This window comes from Carcharodon carcharias, chromosome 2, assembly GCF_017639515.1.
Source record: "Carcharodon carcharias isolate sCarCar2 chromosome 2, sCarCar2.pri, whole genome shotgun sequence".
Lineage (NCBI taxonomy): Eukaryota > Metazoa > Chordata > Chondrichthyes > Lamniformes > Lamnidae > Carcharodon > Carcharodon carcharias.
This window is the reverse complement of record NC_054468.1, coordinates 239,016,720-239,040,283: the sequence shown is the minus strand read 5'-3', so window position 1 is coordinate 239,040,283 and position 23,564 is coordinate 239,016,720. Positions and strand designations below refer to the sequence as shown.

At 46.7% G+C, this 23,564-nt stretch overlaps 1 protein-coding gene across 2 annotated transcripts in view; it reads left to right on the top strand.

Annotated features, from left to right (window-relative positions):
• The first annotated feature begins 7,347 nt into the window (after positions 1–7,347).
• Positions 7,348–23,564, top strand: part of gpn1 (GPN-loop GTPase 1) — a 69,813-nt gene continuing 53,596 nt past the window's right edge. For both annotated transcript variants that reach the window (XM_041175457.1, XM_041175460.1), the window contains exons 1-4: positions 7,348–7,524; positions 19,216–19,309; positions 19,568–19,607; positions 23,383–23,449. In XM_041175457.1, coding sequence (XP_041031391.1) covers positions 7,375–7,524; positions 19,216–19,309; positions 19,568–19,607; positions 23,383–23,449 — 351 coding nt within the window. In that variant the 5' untranslated portion in view covers positions 7,348–7,374. The remainder of the gene's footprint in view (positions 7,525–19,215; positions 19,310–19,567; positions 19,608–23,382; positions 23,450–23,564) is intronic.

The following is a 23,564-nucleotide window of genomic DNA, read 5'->3' as shown; positions in this document are numbered from 1 at the left end:
CTAAAGGAGGTGCTGATGGTGACATTAAGGTCAGAAAGCAGAGTGTTATAATAGCAGGATAAGGGTAAGCACTCTGGAAAGAACAACATGAACAAGTGACTGATGGCCCCTGTGGGGTGGCGGGAGGGGACAGTGGTGGGGATAAAAGATTGAAAATAGGATAAAAGTTGGGGATAAAACAATGAATAAAAAATGAAAATATAAATAAGTTGATAAAAATATTGAGGAATGGATATGGAAAAAGGGGTAAAAAGGGTGAGGATCTTTTACCCCCTTTTTCCATACAGATCATGAACTCATCCCCTTTTTTGCATATTCATTTTCATTTCTATCCACTTATTTTCATTTATTCATTGTTTTCTCCCCACCTTTTATCCTATTTTCAAACTTTTATCCCCACCACCGTCCCCTACCCCCACCCCACAGGGGCCATCAGTCACTTGTTCATGTTGATCTTTCCAGAGTGCTTACCCTTATCCTGCTATTATCACATTCTGCTTTCTGACCTTAATGTCACCATCAGCACCTCCTTTAGTCCTCACCCAGCACCATTAACACCCCCTTTGTCCTTTAGTCCTCACCCACCACCGTTAACACCCCCTTTGACCTTTAGTCCTCACCCACCACCATTAACACCCCCTTTGACCTTTAGTCCTCACCCACCACCATTAACACCCCCTTTGTCCTTTATTCCTCACCCACCACCGTTAACACCTCCTTTGACCTTTAGTCCTCACCCACCACCATTAACACCCCCTTTGACCTTTAGTCCTCACCCACCACCATTAACACCCCCTTTGACCTTTAGTCCTCACCCACCACCATTAACACCCCCTTTGTCCTTTATTCCTCACCCACCACCGTTAACACCCCCTTTGACCTTTAGTCCTCACCCACCACCATTAACACCCCCTTTGACCTTTATTCCTCACCCCCCACCATTAGCACCCCCTTTGACCTTTAGTCCTCACCCACAACCATTAACACCCCCTTTGTCCTTTAGTCCTCACCCCCCACCATTAACACCCCCTTTGACCTTTAGTCCTCACCCACAACCATTAACACCCCCTTTGACCTTTAGTCCTCACCCCCCCACCATTAACACCCCCTTTGTCCTTTAGTCCTCACCCACCACCATTAACACCCCCTTTGACCTTTAGTCCTCACCCACCACCATTAACACCCCCTTTGTCCTTTAGTCCTCACCCACCACCATTAACACCCCCTTTGTCCTTTAGTCCTCACCCACCACCATTAACACCCCCTTTGTCCTTTAGTCCTCACCCCCCTCCATTAACACCCCCTTTGTCCTTTAGTCCTCACCCCCCCTCCATTAACACCCCCTTTGTCCTTTAGTCCTCACCCCCCTCCATTAACACCCCCTTTGTCCTTTAGTCCTCACCCCCCCTCCATTAACACCCCCTTTGTCCTTTAGTCCTCACCCCCCCTCCATTAACACCCCCTTTGTCCTTTAGTCCTCACCCACAACCATTAACACCCCCTTTGTCCTTTAGTCCTCACCCACCACCATTAACACCCTCTTTGTCCTTTAGTCCTCACCCACCACCATTAACACCCCCTTTGACCTTTAGTCCTCACCCACCACCATTAACACCCCCTTTGTCCTTTAGTCCTCACCCCCCCTCCATTAACACCCCCTTTGTCCTTTAGTCCTCACCCACCACCATTAACACCCCCTTTGTCCTTTAGTCCTCACCCACCACCATTAACACCCCCTTTGTCCTTTAGTCCTCACCCACCACCATTAACATCCCCTTTGTCCTTTAGTCCTCACCCACCACCATTAACATCCCCTTTGTCCTTTAGTCCTCACCCCCCCTCCATTAACACCCCCTTTGTCCTTTAGTCCTCACCCACCACCATTAACACCCCCTTTGTCCTTTAGTCCTCACCCACCACCATTAACACCCCCTTTGACCTTTAGTCCTCACCCCCCCTCCATTAACACCCCCTTTGTCCTTTAGTCCTCACCCACCACCATTAACACCCCCTTTGACCTTTAGTCCTCACCCCCCCTCCATTAACACCCCCTTTGTCCTTTAGTCCTCACCCACCACCATTAACACCCCCTTTGACCTTTAGTCCTCACCCACAACCATTAACACCCCCTTTGACCTTTAGTCCTCACCCCCCCACCATTAACACCCCCTTTGTCCTTTAGTCCTCACCCACCACCATTAACACCCCCTTTGACCTTTAGTCCTCACCCACCACCATTAACACCCCCTTTGACCTTTAGTCCTCACCCACCACCATTAACACCCCCTTTGACCTTTAGTCCTCACCCACCACCATTAACACCCCCTTTGACCTTTAGTCCTCACCCCCCCACCATTAACACCCCCTTTGTCCTTTAGTCCTCACCCACCACCATTAACACCCCCTTTGACCTTTAGTCCTCACCCCCCCACCATTAACACCCCCTTTGTCCTTTAGTCCTCACCCACCACCATTAACACCCTCTTTGTCCTTTAGTCCTCACCCCCCCACCATTAATACCCCCTTTGACCTTTAGTCCTCACCCCCCCTCCATTAACACCCCCTTTGTCCTTTAGTCCTCACCCACCACCATTAGCACCCCCTTTGACCTTTAGTCCTCACCCACCACCATTAACACCCTCTTTGTCCTTTAGTCCTCACCCCCCCACCATTAACACCCCCTTTGACCTTTAGTCCTCACCCTCCACCATTAGCACCCCCTTTGACCTTTAGTCCTCACCCACCACCATTAACACCCTCTTTGTCCTTTAGTCCTCACCCCCCCACCATTAACACCCCCTTTGACCTTTAGTCCTCACCCTCCACCATTAGCACCCCCTTTGTCCTTTAGTCCTCACCCTCCACCATTAGCACCCCCTTTGACCTTTAGTCCTCACCCACCACCATTAACACCCTCTTTGTCCTTTAGTCCTCACCCTCCACCATTAGCACCCCCTTTGACCTTTAGTCCTCACCCACCACCATTAACACCCCCTTTGACCTTTAGTCCTCACCCCCCACCATTAGCACCCCCTTTGACCTTTAGTCCTCACCCCCCCACCATTAACACCCCCTTTGACCTTTAGTCCTCACCCACCACCATTAACACCCCCTTTGACCTTTAGTCCTCACCCACCACCATTAACACCCTCTTTGTCCTTTAGTCCTCATCCCCCCACCATTAACACCCCCTTTGACCTTTAGTCCTCACCCCCCCACCATTAACACCCCCTTTGACCTTTAGTCCTCACCCACCACCATTAACACCCCCTTTGACCTTTAGTCCTCACCCCCCCACCATTAACACCCCCTTTGACCTTTAGTCCTCACCCACCACCATTAACACCCCCTTTGACCTTTAGTCCTCACCCACCACCATTAACACCCCCTTTGACCTTTATTCCTCACCCCCCACCATTAGCACCCCCTTTGACCTTTAGTCCTCACCCACAACCATTAACACCCCCTTTGTCCTTTAGTCCTCACCCTGCACCATTAGCACCCCCTTTGACCTTTAGTCCTCACCCACCACCATTAACACCCTCTTTGTCCTTTAGTCCTCACCCCCCCACCATTAACACCCCCTTTGACCTTTAGTCCTCACCCCCCCTCCATTAACACCCTCTTTGTCCTTTAGTCCTCACCCCCCCCACCATTAACACCCCCTTTGACCTTTAGTCCTCACCCTCCATCATTAACACCCCCTTTGACCTTTAGTCCTCACCCTCCACCATTAACACCCCCTTTGACCTTTAGTCCTCACCCTCCACCATTAGCACCCCCTTTGACCTTTAGTCCTCACCCTCCACCATTAGCACCCCCTTTGTCCTTTAGTCCTCACCCACCACCATTAACACCCCCTTTGACCTTTAGTCCTCACCCACCACCATTAACACCCCCTTTGTCCTTTAGTCCTCACCCACCACCATTAACACCCCCTTTGACCTTTAGTCCTCACCCACCACCATTAACACCCCCTTTGACCTTTAGTCCTCACCCACCACCATTAACACCCCCTTTGACCTTTAGTCCTCACCCTCCACCATTAGCACCCCCTTTGACCTTTAGTCCTCACCCTCCACCATTAGCACCCCCTTTGACCTTTAGTCCTCACCCTCCACCATTAGCACCCCCTTTGTCCTTTAGTCCTCACCCACCACCATTAACACCCCCTTTGACCTTTAGTCCTCACCCACCACCATTAACACCCCCTTTGTCATTTAGTCCTCACCCACCACCATTAACACCCCCTTTGACCTTTAGTCCTCACCCACCACCATTAACACCATCTTTGTCCTTTAGTCCTCACCCACCACCATTAACACCCCCTTTGTCCTTTAGTCCTCACCCCCCCACCGTTAACATCCCCTTTGACCTTTAGTCCTCACCCACAACCATTAACACCCCCTTTGACCTTTAGTCCTCACCCCCCCACCATTAACACCCCCTTTGACCTTTAGTCCTCACCCACAACCATTAACACCCCCTTTGACCTTTAGTCCTCACCCACCACCATTAACACCCCCTTTGTCCTTTAGTCCTCACCCCCCCACCATTAACACCCCCTTTGACCTTTAGTCCTCACCCACCACCATTAACACCCCCTTTGACCTTTAGTCCTCACCCACCACCATTAACACCCCCTTTGTCCTTTAGTCCTCACCCACAACCATTAACACCCCCTTTGTCCTTTAGTCCTCACCCACCACCATTAACACCCCCTTTGTCCTTTAGTCCTCACCCCCCCACCATTAACACCCCCTTTGACCTTTAGTCCTCACCCACAACCATTAACACCCCCTTTGACCTTTAGTCCTCACCCACCACCGTTAACACCCCCTTTGTCCTTTAGTCCTCACCCACCACCATTAACACCCCCTTTGACCTTTAGTCCTCACCCACCACCATTAACACGCTCTTTGTCCTTTAGTCCTCACCCACCACCATTAACACCCCCTTTGACCTTTAGTCCTCACCCACCACCATTAACACCCTCTTTGTCCTTTAGTCCTCACCCACCACCATTAAAACCTCCTTTGTCCTTTAGTCCTCACCCCCCCTCCATTAACACCCCCTTTGTCCTTTAGTCCTCACCCACCACCATTAACACCCCCTTTGACCTTTAGTCCTCACCCACCACCATTAACACCCTCTTTGTCCTTTAGTCCTCACCCACCACCATTAACACCCCCTTTGACCTTTAGTCCTCACCCCCCACCATTAACACCCTCTTTGTCCTTTAGTCCTCACCCACCACCGTTAACAACCCCTTTGACCTTTAGTCCTCACCCACCACCATTAACACCCCCTTTGACCTTTAGTCCTCACCCACCACCATTAACACCCTCTTTGTCCTTTAGTCCTCACCCACCACCATTAACACCCCCTTTGACCTTTAGTCCTCACCCCCCACCATTAACACCCTCTTTGTCCTTTAGTCCTCACCCACCACCGTTAACAACCCCTTTGACCTTTAGTCCTCACCCACCACCATTAACACCCCCTTTGACCTTTAGTCCTCACCCACCACCATTAACACCCCCTTTGACCTTTAGTCCTCACCCACCACCATTAACACCCCCTTTGACCTTTAGTCCTCACCCACCACCGTTAACACCCCCTTTGACCTTTAGTCCTCACCCCCCCACCATTAACACCCCCTTTGACCTTTAGTCCTCACCCACAACCATTAACACCCCCTTTGACCTTTAGTCCTCACCCACCACCATTAACACCCCCTTTGTCCTTTAGTCCTCACCCCCCCACCATTAACACCCCCTTTGACCTTTAGTCCTCACCCACCACCATTAACACCCCCTTTGACCTTTAGTCCTCACCCACCACCATTAACACCCCCTTTGTCCTTTAGTCCTCACCCACAACCATTAACACCCCCTTTGTCCTTTAGTCCTCACCCACCACCATTAACACCCCCTTTGTCCTTTAGTCCTCACCCCCCCACCATTAACACCCCCTTTGACCTTTAGTCCTCACCCACAACCATTAACACCCCCTTTGACCTTTAGTCCTCACCCACCACCGTTAACACCCCCTTTGTCCTTTAGTCCTCACCCACCACCATTAACACCCCCTTTGACCTTTAGTCCTCACCCACCACCATTAACACCCTCTTTGTCCTTTAGTCCTCACCCACCACCATTAACACCCCCTTTGACCTTTAGTCCTCACCCACCACCATTAACACCCTCTTTGTCCTTTAGTCCTCACCCACCACCATTAAAACCTCCTTTGTCCTTTAGTCCTCACCCCCCCTCCATTAACACCCCCTTTGTCCTTTAGTCCTCACCCACCACCATTAACACCCCCTTTGACCTTTAGTCCTCACCCACCACCATTAACACCCTCTTTGTCCTTTAGTCCTCACCCACCACCATTAACACCCCCTTTGACCTTTAGTCCTCACCCCCCACCATTAACACCCTCTTTGTCCTTTAGTCCTCACCCACCACCGTTAACAACCCCTTTGACCTTTAGTCCTCACCCACCACCATTAACACCCCCTTTGACCTTTAGTCCTCACCCACCACCATTAACACCCTCTTTGTCCTTTAGTCCTCACCCACCACCATTAACACCCCCTTTGACCTTTAGTCCTCACCCCCCACCATTAACACCCTCTTTGTCCTTTAGTCCTCACCCACCACCGTTAACAACCCCTTTGACCTTTAGTCCTCACCCACCACCATTAACACCCCCTTTGACCTTTAGTCGTCACCCACCACCATTAACACCCTCTTTGTCCTTTAGTCCTCACCCACCACCGTTAACAACCCCTTTGACCTTTAGTCCTCACCCCCCACCATTAACACCCTCTTTGTCCTTTAGTCCTCACCCACCACCGTTAACAACCCCTTTGACCTTTAGTCCTCACCCACCACCATTAACACCCCCTTTGACCTTTAGTCGTCACCCACCACCATTAACACCCTCTTTGTCCTTTAGTCCTCACCCTCCACCATTAACATCCCCTTTGACCTTTAGTCCTCACCCTCCACCATTAACATCCCCTTTGACCTTTAGTCCTTGACATCTTTGTCAATCTCTCCTTTGTCCCCACCTATCACTGACCTTCTATCCAGCTCCACCTGCTCCATCCCCTTAAACAGTATAAATTCATCATATTTCTTATTCCACTTTAGTTCTGAGGAAGAGTCACAGGGTCTGGAAACGTTATCTCTGTCCATCTCTCCACAGAGGCTGAAACCTGCTGACTTCCAGCATTTTCCGTTTTTGTTTCAAGCTTTTTTTCTCCTGGAGAGCGGGGATCCGGTCACGTGACTGATTTGAAGGGGCGGGGCCGCCATTGGTGCTGACGGCGCCGCCTGATGACGTCACACCCCCGCTGGAGCCGGGATGGAGTCGGCGCGAGAGGCGAGTGGCCCCGATCCGGATCCCGGTCCCGGTCCCGGTCCCGGTCCCGGGGGCCGCCCGCAGCTTCAGCCCAGCGCCGTCTGCCTCATCGTGCTGGGCATGGCGGGCTCGGGGAAAACCACCTTGGTGCAGGTACGGCGGGGAATGGAGGGAACTCCCAGCTGGTCCGCCAGCGCCAGCGCCGGCGCCGCTTCACCGGCCTTTCCCACAGCTGCGTCTCTCTGAGGCCATTTGGCCCGTCGTCCCTGCTGGGCCCGCTCCCGCTCCCGCTCCCGCTCCCGGTCCCAATCCCAGGCCCCTGCCTTCCCCACCTTTCCAAATACCCGCAGATAATTATCCAGTTTCATTTTGAAGCTGTGGTTGAACCTGCCTTTGCCACTGTGGAATGATGCATTTTGGAGGAAGAACAAGGAGCAGCGATTTAAAACCAGGAATTCCATCCTAAAGGGGGAGACCTGGGGCTGTATGTGCGCAAATCATTGAAGGTGGCAGGACGGGTTGAGAAAGTGGATGAACAGGCATATGGGATACTAGGCTTTATAAATAGAGGCTCAGAGTTTAAAACCAAGGAAGTGATGGTGAAAACGCTGGTTCAGCCTCATCTGGAGTATTGTGTCCAATTCTAGGTACTGCTCTTTAGGAAGAATACAAAGGCTGGAGAGAGGCTCCAGAAGAGATTTACAAGAATTGTTCCAGAGATCAGGGACTTCAGTTATGTTGAAAGATTAGACACTTGGGCTGTTCTCCTTGGAGAAGGTTGACAGAAGATTGAGAGGTTTTCAAAATCATGAGGGGTCTCGAATAATGGATCTTGGACTTGGCGATTATGATGGAGTGTAATGGCATACTCTCCACTTGCCTGGATGAGTGCAGCTCCAGCAACACTCAATAAGATTGACACTGTCCAGGACAAAGCAGCCCACTTTGTTGGCACCCTATCCATAATCATTCACTCCCTCCACCACTGACACACAGTAGCAGCAGCGTGTACCATCTACAAGATTCACTGCAGGAACTCACCATGGCTCCTTAGCACCTTCCAAACCCACAACCACTACCAACTAGAAGGGCAAGGGCAGCAGACAGATGGGAACACCACCACCTGGAAGTTCCCCTCCAAGTCACTCACCATCCTGACTTGGAAATATATCACCATTCCTTCACTGTCACTGGGTCAAAAACCTGGAACTCCCTCCCTAACAGCACTGTGAGTGTACCTACACCACATGGACTGCAGTGGTTCAAGAAGGCAGCTCACCACTACCTTCTCAAGAACAATTAGGGATGAGCAATAAGTGTTGACCCAGCCAGCGAAGCCCACATCCCATGAATGAATAAAAAGCAAAGTTTTGTGTCATCTGTAGATTTTGAAGTTGTGCTCTGCACACCAAGTCTACGTCAGTAATCTCAATCAAGAAAAGCAGTGCTCTTGTACTGGTCCCTGGAGATCAAGTTGGTTAACCACAATTTACCTTTAACAAACCCTTGCTGGCTTTCCTTAATTAATCCACCCCTTGTCCAAGTGACTATTAATTTTGTCCCCGATTATTGATTCTAAAAGGAGGATCAGTATTGTGATCCAGTTAGGAATAAACTACGCAAGTAAAACTCAGAGGTATGTTCCATTTTGGGAGTTTGAGTCTTTAGGATTTAAATTAAAACCCAAGAGCTCAAAGGTAATATTCCCTGGATTGTTACATGAGCCACTGGTTCAAACCGATGAGAGAATTAGATGTGGTTTAAAGAATGATGTGGTTAGAAGGGGTTTTGATTCATGGAGCACTGGCATCACCACTGGGGAAAGAGGGAGCTGTTCCATTGTGTCATGCTCAACTGATCAGTCTGGTTTCATTTCCCTGCAAATCATATAATTAGGGCTCTTGACAGGGCTTCAAACTAATAGAGGGAGGAGTCAAATGAAGAGCAATCAAGCAATCTAAAAAGAATAGGCAGCTGCAGTGCAGTGATTTGGCAAATGAAGAGATAAGTGGTTTATTGCTAATTGCCATTACAGACATTTTTTTTCTTTCGTGGGATGTGGGTGTTGCTGGCAAGGCCAACATTTGTTGGCCATCCCTAATTGCCCTTGAACTGAGTGGCTTGCTAGGCCAATTCAGAGGGCAGTTAAGAGTCAACCACATTGCTGTGGGTCTGGAGTCACATGTAGGCCAGGCTGGGTATGCCTGGCAGATTTGCTCCTCGAAAGGACCTTAGTGAACCTGCTGTGTTTACATCAATCAATGATGGTTTCATGGTCACTATTACTGAGACTAGCTTTCAATTTCAGATTTATTAATTGAATTTAAATTCCACCAACTGACATGATGGGATTTGAACCCCTATCCTTAGGGCATTAGCCTGGGCCTCTGGGTTACTAGTCCAGTGAAATTACCACTACCCCACCGTCTACCCCAAACTTGGTTTCAACGAGACTAAGGTATGAAATAAATATTCCAGGGTACACAACTTCTTGAAAAGATGGGACAGAATGGAAAAGGATGGGTTGCCCTGATAATAAAGGCTGACATAAGGACATTAGGGAAAATGGATCATGAAGTACAATCAGTATGGGTGGAGATTAGGAATAGCAAGAGTCAGAAAACTGCTGGGAGTAATTTCTAGGTCTCCTCATTTGTAAAAGTAGTCTGGCAAATTGGCAAAGGCACTGTGGAAGTAGAATGACCATAAAACATAGGAGCAGAAATTAGGTCATTCGGCCCATCGAGTCTGCTCTGCCATTCAATCATGGCTGATAAGTTTCTCAACCCCATTCTCCCCGTAACCTTTGATCCCTTTACCAATCAAGAACCTATCTATCTCGGTCTTAAATACACTCAATGACCTGGCCTCCACAGCCCTCTGTGACAATGAATTCCATTGATTCACCACTCTCTGGCTAAAGAAGTTTCTCCTCATCTCTGTTCTAAAAGGTCTTCCCTTTACTCTGAGGCTGTGTCTTCGGGTCCTAGTCTCTCCTACTAATGGAAACATCTTCCCCACGTCCACTCTATCCAGGCCTTTCAGTATTCTGTAAGTTTCAATCAAATCCCCCCTCATCCTTAAAACTCCATCGAATATAGACCCAGAGTCCTCAAACGTTCCTCATATGTTAAGCCTTTCATTCCTGGGATCATTCTCGTGAACCTCCTCTGGACCCTCTCCAGGGCCAGCACATCCTTCCTGAGATACGGGGCCCAAAATTGCTCACGATATTCTAAATGTGGTCTGACCAGAGCCTTATAAAGCCTCAGCAGCACATCCCTGCTTTTATATTCTAGTCCTCTCGAAATAAATGCTAACATTGTATTTGCCTTCCTAACTACCTACTCAACCTGCAAGTTAACCTTAAGAGAATCCTGGACTAGGACTCCCAAGTCCTGCACTCCAGATTTCTGAATTCTCTCCCCATTTAGAAAATAGTCTATGCCTCTATTCTTCCTACCAAAGTGCATGACCTCACACTTGCCCATGTTGTATTCCATCTGCCACTTCTTTGCCCATTTTCCTAAAATCCAAATCCTTCTGCATCCTCCTCGACTCCTCAATACTACCTGTCCCTCCACCTATCTTTGTATCATCTGCAAACTTAGCCAGGATGCCCTCAGTTCCTTCATCTAGATCACTAATGTATAAAGTGAAAAGTTGTGGTCCCAACACTGACCCCTGCAGAACTCCACTAGTCACCGGCCGCCATCCTGAGAAGGACCCCCTTATCCCCACTTTCTGCCTCCTGCCAGACAGCCAATCTTCTATCCATGCTAGTACCTTGCCTCTAACACCATGGGCTCTTATCTTACTGAGCAGCCTCCTGTGCAGCACTTTGTCAAAGGCCTTCTGGAAATCCAGGTAGATAACATCCATTGGCTCTCCTTTGTCTAACCTGCTCATTACCTCCTCAAAAAATTCTAACAGATTTGTCAGGCATGACCTCCCTTTGATGAAACCATGCTGACTTTGCCCTATTTTACCATGCACTTCCAAGTATTCTGAAATCTCATCTTTAATAATGGACTCTAAAATCTTACCACCGACCGAGGTCAGGCTAATCGGCCTGTAATTTCCCATCTTTTGCCTCACTCCCTTCTTAAACAGGGGGGTTACATTAGCAATTTTCCAGTCCTCTGGGACCCTCCCTGACTCCAGTAATTCCTGAAAGATCACCACTAACACCTCCACTATCTCTTCAGCTATCTCCTTCAGAACTCTGGGGTGTAATCCATCTGGTCCAGGTGATTTATCCACCTTCAGACCTTTCAGTTTTCCTAGCACCTTCTCCTTGGTAATGGCCACCATACTCACCTCTGCCCCCTGACTCTCTTGAACTTTGGGGATGTCGAATGCTTTTTTGACAGTTTGCTGGAATTAACTAGCGATAAAGCTATTTTGGATTTAGTATTGTGTACTAAGGCCGGTTTAATGAATTGCAAAGTAAAAAACGCTCTGGCAGGAGACGGGGTGGGGAGAGAGTGCTCATGATCGAATTGAATTCCATATTTAATTTGAAAATAACAGACTCCAGTACCAAACAAGAATCTTGAGCTTAAAGCCAATGACATAGGTCTGGTTACGATTGATTTGGTAAATAGACTAAAAGGTATGGCGATAAATTAACAATAGGTAACACTTAAACATTTCACAATGTTCAACAAAAATACATTCCATTTAAAAGGAAAAACTCAGCAAGAAACTTCTGGGGAAGTTGGAGATAGAATTGGATTAAAAGAAAAGGTTTATAATGTGGCAAGGAATAGTAAACCTGAGAACTGGGAATATTTTAGAAAGCAGCAAAAGGCAACCAAAAAGTCAAAAAGAAAAAATTAGATTGAGAATAAACTAACCAGAAATATAAAAACAGGTTTTAAGATCTTTTACACATATAAAAAATATATCTAAAGTAAACATTGGTCCCTTAAAGGCAGATGGGAAATGTGGAAATGTCAGAAATGTTGAATAAATACTTTGTTTTTCAACACAATAGAAAACATAAATTACTTATAGAAATAAAGGGGTAACCAAGGGGCTACTAAGAGTGAGGAATTAAAGTTAATCAATATCAGAGATAAAGAACTGGAAAAACCCAAGGGAGTAAATACTGACAAATCCCCAGGACCTGATGACCTACATCCTAGAGCTCTGAAAGAGGTAGTTACAGAGAGAGAGAGGATAAGCTGGCTATGATTTTCTAAAATTCCTCTCATTCTGGAACAGTCCCAGGGGATTGGAAGTTAGCAAATATAATACCGTTATTCGATAAAGGGCGAGAGAAAACAACGAAGTACAGGCCAGTTAGTCTGAATTTAGTCATCGAGAAAATGCCAGAATCAATTAATAAGGCCGCCTTAACAATGCTCTTAGAAAATCATCATAAGGACAGACAAAATCAACATGGTTTTTCAAAAGAGAGCTCATGTTGATAGATTGACTTTTTTGAGGATGTAACTAGCAGATTAGACAAAGAGGAACAAGTAGATATAGTACACTTGGATTTATAAAAGGTGTTAGATTAAAGGTGCCGCACAAAAGGTTAATATGCAACATAAGGGTTCATACAGTTGGGGGTAATATATTAGCAGGGATGGAGGATTGATTATTGGACAGGAAGCAGAGATTAGGAATAAATGGGGCATTTTCAAGTTGGATGTGACTGGTGAGGCGCTGTGAGGATCAGTGCTGGGGCCCCAGCTATTCACAATTTATATCAATAACTTAAATGAAGAAACCAAGAGTAATGGTACTAAGTTTGAAACATAGAAACTAGGAGCAGGAGTAGGCCATTCGGCCCTTCGAGCCTGCTTCGCCATTCCTTATGATCATGGCTGATCATCCAACTCAATAGCCTGCTCCCGCTTTCTCCCCTTATCCTTTGACCCCTTTCACCCCAAGAGCTATATCTAACTCCTTGAAAACATACAATGTTTTGGCCTCAACTACTTTATGTGGTAGCAAATTCCACAGGCTCACCACTCTCAAGGTGAAGAAATTTCTCCTCATCTCATTTGGTTTGCTGACACTAAAAGTTAGCTAAGCATCTAAGCTGTGAGGAAGATTTGAAGTTGGTGCAAAGAAATGTAGACTGGTTGGAATGAATGGGCAGATCAAATATAATGTTAGAGAATGTGAAGTTATTCCCTTTGGCAGTAAGAATAGAAAAGCAGAATATTTTTTAAAGGCGTGAAACTTGTAAATGTTGATGTTAAGTGGGTTTTGGGTGTACTCTTAAAAGGAACGCAAAGTTAGCATGCAGGTACAGCAAGCAATTGGAAAGGCAGATGACATGTTGGCCTTTATTGCAAGTGGATTTAGTACAGGAATAAGGAAATCTTGCTATAGTTTAAAGGGTTTGGTGAGATAGCACCTGGAGAGCCTTGCTCAGTTTTGGTTCCATTCTTAAGGAAGAATATATTTGCATTGGAGGCGGTACAGTAAAGGTTCTCTATGTTGTTCCCTGGGATGAGGAGGTTGTCCTATGATGAGAGGCTGAGTAAATTGATTTTATACCCTTTTGAGTTTAGAATGTAGAACATGGGAGCACAGTCCCATGAGATGAGAAATTTCTTCATTCAGATGCTTATGAATCTTTGGAATTTTCTGCCGCAGAGCATTGTGGATGTTTCATTGTTGAATATATTTAAGCCTGGAATACACAAATCTTGGGTGTCTCAGATAATCAAGAGATATGGGGAGCGGATGGGAAAGTGGAGTTAAGATCGAAGGTCAGCCATGATCCTACTGCGCAGTGGTGGAGGCTCAAGACAGGATAGTCTATTCTTGTTCCTATTCCTTACCACTATTTCCTACCACCGAGGTTAAACTGAACAGATTGTAGATGCTGGATGTAACATTTGCAATTCTCCAATCCGCTGCTTCCACCCCCTAATTAAGGCGGAGTGGAAGATTATGGGCATTACATCAGCTATTTCAGCCCTCACTTTCCTCAGCATCCTTAGATGCATACCCTCTAGCCCTGGTGACTTATCAGCTTTTAAGTACAGCCTGTCTTTCTAATATCTCCTCTTTAGCAATTTTTAGCACTCATTCAATACCTCGGCTAGCCCTTTATCTACGTGCATAGATCCTCTTTCTAGCCCTTTGTTATGACGTGGCAGAAGATGTGTGCCAAGTGGACCAAATCCACAAGGGAAACTTGGTTGTGCTATCACAATGGTTTTGCAATTTGTATTTATTATGAGAAGATGTGTACGCTGAATTCAGAAGTAATGAGTCCACCAAGACCTTTAGAGATTTGAAAAAAAATTAAGTTAAAATATTAATTAACAAAATAAAAGATTTCAAGCACATTACATACAACTACAATTACCACTATAACAAATCGTAAAATTCCTAATTGACCTGACTCCTAGTTATACACCCACTTTTAAGGCAAAATAGATTTTAGATTTAAAACAGAAGCAGCAAGTTAACTCAATATCCACTTGACAGTGGAGTTCCAAATGGTTTTCCCAAACTTCAGTTACCTTACATAGCAGACTTATGCACAAATGGCTGGAGGCTTCTTGAAGGCTGTTTCACACGCTCTGGTTAGATCTTAGACACATAGACGCGGCCTTTTCCACATAGCCTTTCATTCTCCTTTATATGTTTCTCTCTTTTTAATATGTAAATTCTGTTGTTCCATATGTCTTTGAAACTATCTTCCTCATATAAAAACTTTCATGCTACCAATATTGTCAGTAATCTTAGGGAAAAATAAACACACTCTTTAGCCTTGCTTATCTGGCTAGTTTTAAATAAACTAACATCCCTTTGAAATCCAACAATCCCTTCATTTATCTAAAAATGTAAATTCCCTCCACATCTTACATGCTAAGCCAGCTTCCATGTTTACTCATTAACATGTCAAGCGCATTTTTACACCTAGCTTCTTTTGATGATTTCAAGCTTGCAGTCTATTTGACTCCAAATGTAATTGAATCACCTTTGGTACCACCTATACTTACCTCCCATAAACCTACTTCACAAAAAAACAGAAAAATATTATGAAAATTATTATACTTTCGTCACACCTTAATCAGCCCACCACTTCTCTTAGTAACTTTTTATAAGGCATATGGCTGTAGAAGACTTTTGGCTTTCCCTCTATATTAGTTGCCAGGCTCTTCTCATACACTCTTACTCTTTTGCTACCCCGCTGAAATTTCTATATTCAACACGGCTTTCACTTGTATTGTCCACCAGATTTCGGTTTCATCGTACACGCTATCTTTTGTCAGGAAAGTAGGCTTTGCTTGTTCTAACTTTCCCTTTTTTGGGAATGTATCTCAACGGTACCCAAACCATCTCCTTTTTAAAGGCATCCCATTGTTCTCTTACACTTCTACTTGCCAATCTTTGACTTCAGTTCACCTGGATATAAAAGGTGTGTGAATGAGGGGAGAGTTTTTTTTAATTCATTGACGGAATGTGGGTTTCGCTAGCTGGGCCAGCATTTATTGCCCAGCCCTAGTTGAGGTGGCGGTGGTGAGCTGTCTTCTTGAACCGCTGCAGACCATGTGGTGTAGGTACACCCACAGTGCTGTTAGGGAGGGAATTCCAGGATTTTAACCCAGCAACAGTGAAGGAACAGCGATATATTTCCAAGTCAGGATGGTGAGTGACTTGAAGGGGAACTTCCAGGTGTTCCCATCTATCTGCTGCCCTTGTCCTTCTAGATGGTAGTGGTTGTGGGTTTGGAAGGTGCTGACTAAGGAGCTTTGGTGAATTCCTGCAGTGCATCTTGTAGATGGTACACACAGCTGCTAATGTGCATCGTTGGTGGAGGGAGTGAATGTTTGTGGATTTGGTGCCAATCAAGCTGGCTGCTTTGTCCTGGACGGTGTCCAGCTCCTTCAGTTTGTAGGAGCTGCACTCATCCAGGCGAGTGGAGAGTATTTCATCACACTCCTGACTTGTGCGTTGTAGATGGTGAACAGGCTTTGGGGAGTCAGGAGGTGAGTTCCCATGGCACGATTCCTAGCCTCTGACCTGCTCTTGTAGCCACAGTACTTATATGGCTAGTCCAGTTCAGTTTTGGTCAATGTTAAGCCCCCTGAATGTTGATAGTGGTGGATTCAGTGATGGTAATGCCATAATGGTTGGATTCTCCCTTGTGGGAGATGGTCATTACCTGACACTTGTGTGGCATGAATGTTACTTGTCAGCCCAAACCTGGATATTGTCCAGGTCTTGCTGCATTTGGACTTGGGCTGCTTCAGTATCTGAGGAGTTGCGAATGGTGCTGAACATTGTGCAATCATCAATTACATCCCCACTTCTGACTTTATGATGAAAGGAAGGTCATTGATGAAGCAGCTGAAGCTGGTTGGGCCCAGGACACTATCCTGAGGAACTCCTGGAGTGCTGGCCTGGAGCTGAGATGGTTGACCTCCAACAACCACAACCATCTTTGTGCTCGGTATGACTCAACCAGTGGAGAATTTTCTTCCTAATTCCCATTGACTCCAGTTTTGCTAGGGCTCCTTGATACCACACTCAGTCAAATGCTGCCTTGAAGCCAAGGGCAGTCACTCTCACCTCACCTCGGGTGTTCAGCTCTTTTGTCCATGTTTGAACCAAGGCTGTAATGAAGTCAGGAGCTGAGTGACCCTGGCGGAACCCAAACTGGGCGTCAGTGGGCAGGTTATTGCTAAGCCAGTGCCACTTGATAGCACTGTTGATGACCCCTTCCGTTACTTTACTGATGATGGAGAGTAGACTGATGGGGCGGTAACTGGCTACGTTGAATTTGTCCTGCTTTCTGTGTGCAGGACATACCTGGGTAATTTTTCACATAGTCGGGTAGATGCCAGTGTTATAGCTGTATGGAACACCTTGGCTAGGGGCATGGCTAGTTCTGGAGCACAGGTCTTTAGTAATGTTGCCTGAATATTGTCAGGGCCCATAGCCTTTGCAGTATCCAGTGCCTTCAGCCATTCCTTGACATCATGTGGAATGAATCGAGTTGGCTGAAGACTGGCATCTGTGATGCTGGGGACCTCCGGAGGAAGCCGAGGTGGATCATTCAATCAGCGCTTCTGGCTGAAGATTGTTGCAAATGCTTTTGCACTGCTGTGCTGGGCTCCCCCATCATTGAGGATGGGAATATTTGTGGAACCTCCTCCTCCAGTGAGTTGTTTCATTAATCTCCACTTTTCATGATTGGATGTGGCAGGACTGCAGAGCTAAGACCTGATCCGTTGGTTGTGGGATCGCTTAGCGCTGTCTATCACTTGCTGCTTATGCTGTTTGGCACGCAAGTAGCCTGTGTTATAGCTTCACCAGGCTGACACCTCATTTTTAGGTATACCTGGTGCTGCTCCTGGCGTGCCCTCCTGCACTCTTCATTGAACTAGGGTTGATTCCCTGGCTTGATGGTGATGGTAGAGTGGGGGATATGCTGGACCATGAGGTTACAGATGTGTTTGAGTACAATTCTGCAGCTGCTGATGGCCCACAGCGCCTCATGGATGCTCAGTCTTGAGTTGCTAGATTTGTTTGAAATCTATCCCATTTAGCACAGCGGTAGTACAACACAACATGACGGAGGGATCCTCAATATGAAGGTGGGACTTTGTCTCTAGAATGACTGACTGTGCGGTGGTCACTCCTACAGATGCGTCTGCAGGCAGTTTGGTGAGGATGAAGTCGAGAACATTTTTCCCTCTTATTGGTTCCCTCACCAACTACTGCTTTGTCATTTAGGTCTCAGCCAGCTCAGTCAGTAGTGGTGCTACCGAGCCACTCTTAGTGATGGATGTTGAAGTTGAGGAGCACTGATTCATCAGCTGAGGGAGGGCGGTACGTGGTAATCAGCAAGAGGTTTCCTTGCCCACGTTTGACCTGATGCCAACAGACTTCATTGGGTCCGGAGTCGATTTGCAAGACTCCCAGGGCAACTCCCTCCCTCCCACTTGTGCCACCACCTCTGCTGGGTCTGTCCTGTCGGTGGGACAGGGCATACCCAGGGATGGTGATGGTGGTGTTTGGGATATTATTTGTAAGGTATGATTCCGTGAGGATGACTATGTCAGGCTGTTGCTTGACTGGTCTGTGAGACAGCTCTCCCAAGTGGAGGGGGCAGGGGGTGGTGTAGGGAGGAGAGGGGGTGGGGGAAGAGGAACGTAATGGGGAAGTGAGAGAAAGAGGGGTTGAGGGAGGAAGAAAGGAGGAAAGGATTGCGGTTGAAAGGGGAGGGGAGTGAAATTTTGCAGGAAGAATGGAGAAAGGAAGGAAGGATGGGACAGAGCTGGAAAAGGCATGGGCAAGGGTAGGAGGGAGGGTGGCTGAAGGGAGGGTGGCTGAAGGAAGGGGACGGGGGGGGAGGGCAGAGAGGGAGGTGCGAAGGGAAAGAGGAGAGGGTGAGGGGCACAGAGGAGGAGGGGGAAATGTAGAGGGGTGGGGGGGTACAGGTTATGGGAAGGAGTGGTATGGGGGCAGAGGAAGAAAAGTAGTAGGAGCTGGCGGGGAGGGAGACAGTGGGAAAGGGAGAGGAGGAGGAGGTGGGGTAGGGTAAGTTAAGTGGGGGAGAGGTGACAAGGAAAGAGGACAGCAGGGATACAGAGAAAAGGACATTGAATGACGTGAAAGGGGGTCTTGGGGACAAGAGAAGGTGTGCAAAATAGAGCCGAACAAGCAGTAAGGGGTGGATGATGAGAGCTGGGGGGTAAGAGTGGAGAGAAATGAGGGAGCTAGGGTGATTAAGAGGATTAACAAAAGATGGAGTTAGAGAAAGAGAGAGAGAATGGAAGTGGGATGTGGGGTGCTGTGGTATGTGCATCATCTAAAGGTCACCATGTGATTCTTTTTCCCATTTATCTTTCCTTACAGAGACTGACCGGCTATCTCCACAGTAAGGGAGCTCCTCCTTACCTTATAAACCTGGACCCAGCGGTACATGAGATTCCATTCCCAGCCAACATAGGTGAGGGGCTAAATGGGGGTCAGGGAGCAGGTTCTGGACCTGGCTGGGGTGTGGGAGCAGGACAGGCGGGTGAGATGGGAATCAAAGTGGGGTATCAGTGGGGGAGAGTGGTTGGGACGCTGGTCGGAGGGGTCGCAGTATTAGGGTGGTGCAAGAGTTATGGATCAGGACTGGCCTGTGTCTCCACTTTCCCATGTGGCCAGATCTATGGTGTCAGTTGGTATGAACCACAATCTGACAGAGCTCTCTGTTTTGCAGATATTCGGGACACGGTGAACTACAAGGAAGTGATGAAGCAGTATCCTTCTCATGGAGGGGCTGTAGGGCTATCTGAGCGAGAAGTGTGAAGCATAATGCTGAATGAGCTTATGTGCATGAAAGGACGTGTGTTACATATAGTGTACAGAAACAGGCCATTCGGCCCAACATGTCCATGTTGCTGTTTATACTCCATAAGAGCCTTCTTCCACCCTCTTTGTCTAACCTCAGTCTAACTCTATTCTATTCATTCCTCCCTTAGGCTTATCTAGCTTCCCTTTAAATGCATATATGCTTTTTGTCTTAACCACTCTTACCTCGCAGTGGGTGAAGAAGTTTTTCCAGGAATGTGAAAATATGATGACGTGGCAATAACAGAGACCTGGCTCAAGGAAGGGCAGAACTGGGTGTTGTACAAGGTGTTCAGAAAAGATAGGAAAGGAGGATGGGTGGCGGTATTGGTTAAGGAGAGCATTGCAGTGCTGGAGAAAGAGGATCAAAGACAGAATCAATTTGGCTCGAGCTAAGGAGCAAAAAGGGTGCAATTACATTGCTCGGTGTAGTCTATAGACCGCCAACTAGTGAGAAGGATGTTGAAGAAATTGCAGAGATGCACAAGCATTTTAGAGTAGTTATAATGGGTGACTTTAATTACCTGAATGTAGACTGGGACGGTCGTAGTGTAAAGGGTGGAGAGGGGCAAAAGTTCCTTGATTGTGTTAGGAAAATTTTCTACAGCAGTATATGTCCAGTCCAACAAGAAAAGATGCTCTGTTGGACTTGGTTCTTGGAAATGAGGTAGGCCAAGTAGATCAAGTGTCAGTGGGGGGGCATTTAGGAGACAGTGAATGATGATAGAAAAGGACGATAGGCAATCAGGGTAAAAATAATTAACCGACTTCGATGGGGCAAGAACAGAGCTGGGTCAGATAGACTGGAATGAAAAAACAAAAACAGAAGTACCTGGAAAAACTCAGCAGGTCTGGCAGCATCGCCGATGCTGCCAGACCTGCTGAGTTTTTCCAGGTAATTCTGTTTTTGTTTTGGATTTCCAGCATCCGCAGTTTTTTGTTTTTAGACTGGAATGAAAGATTGGCAAGAAAAGCTGTAGCTGAACAATGGGCTACCTTCAAAAAAGAATTGGTTTGGGCACAGTCAAGATATATTCCATTGAAAGGGAAAGGCAGGGCAAACAAACCCAGAGCTCCCTGGATGAAAAAGGAGATTGAAATTAAGATAAAGAAGAAAAAGTGCACTTACGATAGGTATCAGGTAGAAAATAGAGTTGAGAACTAAGGAATACAGAAGGTTCAGAGGGGAGGTGAAAAAGCATATTAGAGAAGTGAAGAGGGATTATAAGAAAAGACTGGCAGCCAACATAAAGGGGAATCCCAAAGTCTTCTATAGGCATATAAATAGTAAATGGAGGAGGAGGGCCGATTAGGAACCTCAAAGAGAATTTACACATGGACGAAGGGGCCATGGCTGAGGTATTGAATGAATACTTTGCATCTGTCTTTACCAAGGAGGTAGATGCTATCCAGGTCATGGTGACAGACGAGACTCTGTCACTTGAAGGGGTCAAAATTGATAAGGCGGAAGTGTTGAATAGACTGCCTGTACTTGGTTGACAAGGCACTGGGACCGGATGAGATGCATCCAAGGATATTGAAGGAAGAGAGAGTAGAAATTGTAGGGGCATTGCCCATAATCTTACGGTCTTCCCTAGATTCAGGGGGGTTGCCAGAGGTCTGGAGAATTGCCATTACGCCCTTGTTCAAAAAAGGTTATGAGGATAAGCCCAGCAATTACAGACCAGGCAGTTTAACTTCAGTGGTGGGATTCTTGAAACAATTATTCGGGATAGAATTAGTAGACACATGGAAAAATGGGTTGATAAGGAAGAACCAGCATGGATTTCTAAAGGGGAAATCATGCTTAACTAACTTGCTGGAGTTTTTTGAAGAAGGAAAAGAAAAGGTCGATGAGGGTAATGCTGTTGATGTGGTGTACATGCATTTTGAAAAGGCATTTGACACAGTGTCACACAACAGACTTGTGAGAAACTTATTGCTCATGGAATAAAAGGGACAGTAGCAACATGGATACAAAATTGGCTGAGGGATAGGAAGCAGAGAGTAATGGTCAGTGGATGTTTTTCAGACTGGAGAAAGATTTGTAGTGGAGTTCCCCAAGGGTTGGTATTGGGACCCTTGCTTTGCCTGATATATATTAATGATGTAGATCTTAGTGTGCAGGGCACAGTTTCAAAGTTTGTGGATGATATGAAGCTTGGGACAGTTGTGAACTGCGAGGAGGACAGTGTAGAACTTCAAAAGGACGTAGACAAGTTGGTGGAGTGGGCAGGTAGGTGGCAGATGAAGTTCAATGTGGAGAAGTGTGAGGTGATTCATTTTGGTAAGAAGAACATGGACAGACAATATAAGAGGTGAAATTTTGAAGGGGATGCAGGAACTGAAAGACTTGGGTGTATATGTGCATGGATCATTGAAGGGGCAGGACAGGTGGAGAGAGCAGTTAATAAAGCATATATTATCCTGGTCTTTATTAATAGGGGCATAGAGTACAAGAGCAGGGAGGTTAAGTTGAATTTATATAAGACACTTGTTTGACCTCAGCTGGAATATTGTGTACAGTTCTGGGCACCACATTATAGGAAGGATGTGAACACATTGGAGAGAGTGCAGAAGAGGTTTACAAGAATGGGTCCAGGAATGAGAAACTTCAGTCAGGAAAATAGATTGGAGAGATTGGGACTGTTCTTGGAGAGAAGGTGGCCAAGAGGAGATTTGATAGAGATGTTCAAAATCATGAGGGGGCTGGACAGAGTAGATAGGGAGAAGCTGTTCCTGCTGATAAAAGGATCAAGAACAAGAGGGCACAGGTTTAAAATGATTTGCAAAAGAAGCAAATCTGATGTGAGAAAAACCTTTTTCATACGAGTGGTTTGGGTCTGGAATGCGCTGCCTGGAAGTGTGGTGGAGGCAGGTTCAGTCGAGGCATTCAAGAGGGTGTTAGATGATTATTTGAATAGAAATAATGTGCAGGGGTACAGGGGAAAGGCAGGGCAATGATACTAGGTCATGATGTTCATTTGGAGAGCCGTTGCAGACACGATGGGCCGAATGGTCTCCTTCTGTGCTGTTAAAATTCTGTGATTCTGCGAATTCCTTCTTGGATTTATCAGTGACTCTTGCATTCACGTTTCCCACAAGTGAAGCATCACCCCTACGTCTACCCTATTGAATTCTTAAATAATATGAAAGATCTCTATTAGGTCACGCCTTAGCCATTTCCTTTCTAGAGAAAATACCGCTAAACTGTTTAATGTTTCTGACAGGTATAACCTCTCAGCTCTAGCATTATTCTAGTAAATATTTTTGTACCTTCTCCAGCGCGTGTATGTCCTCTTATGAATATGGAGATAAAAAGTGTTCACTCTACTCCCAAGTGTGGTCTAACAAGACCAGAACTCTGCACATTCACTCGATGTGTCCTATACATGTTTAACATCATTTTAACAAAAGCCTCTGCTTTTCGATTTTACCTTTCTAGAAATGAACTCCAGTGCTTTGTTTATCCTATTTGTGACTGACCCGCTCGGCCCAGCCCAACCAGTGCCAGCTTCCCTCCCTATCCGGCCCGGCCGGTGCCAGCTTCCCTCCCTACCCGGCCCAGCCGGTGCCAGCTTCCCTCCCTACCCGGCCCGGCCGGTGCCAGCTCCCCTCCCCTCCGGGCCCGTGCGCCTGTTTTAAGTCTGTCAGATGATTTCTTTTCCTGAACCACTGCTCCAGGTACGGTCTTGGACCCAATGGTGGCATCGTCACAGCTTTGAACTTATTTGCCACGCGGTTTGATCAGGTGAGAGGTCATTGATTGAGGGGAGGGGTGGGAGGAATAGGTTAAATTTTTTTGTAACTTTTAAACATGATTTCTTCGCTTCATCCCACTCCCCTCCAATACCATCCTCGCTGAT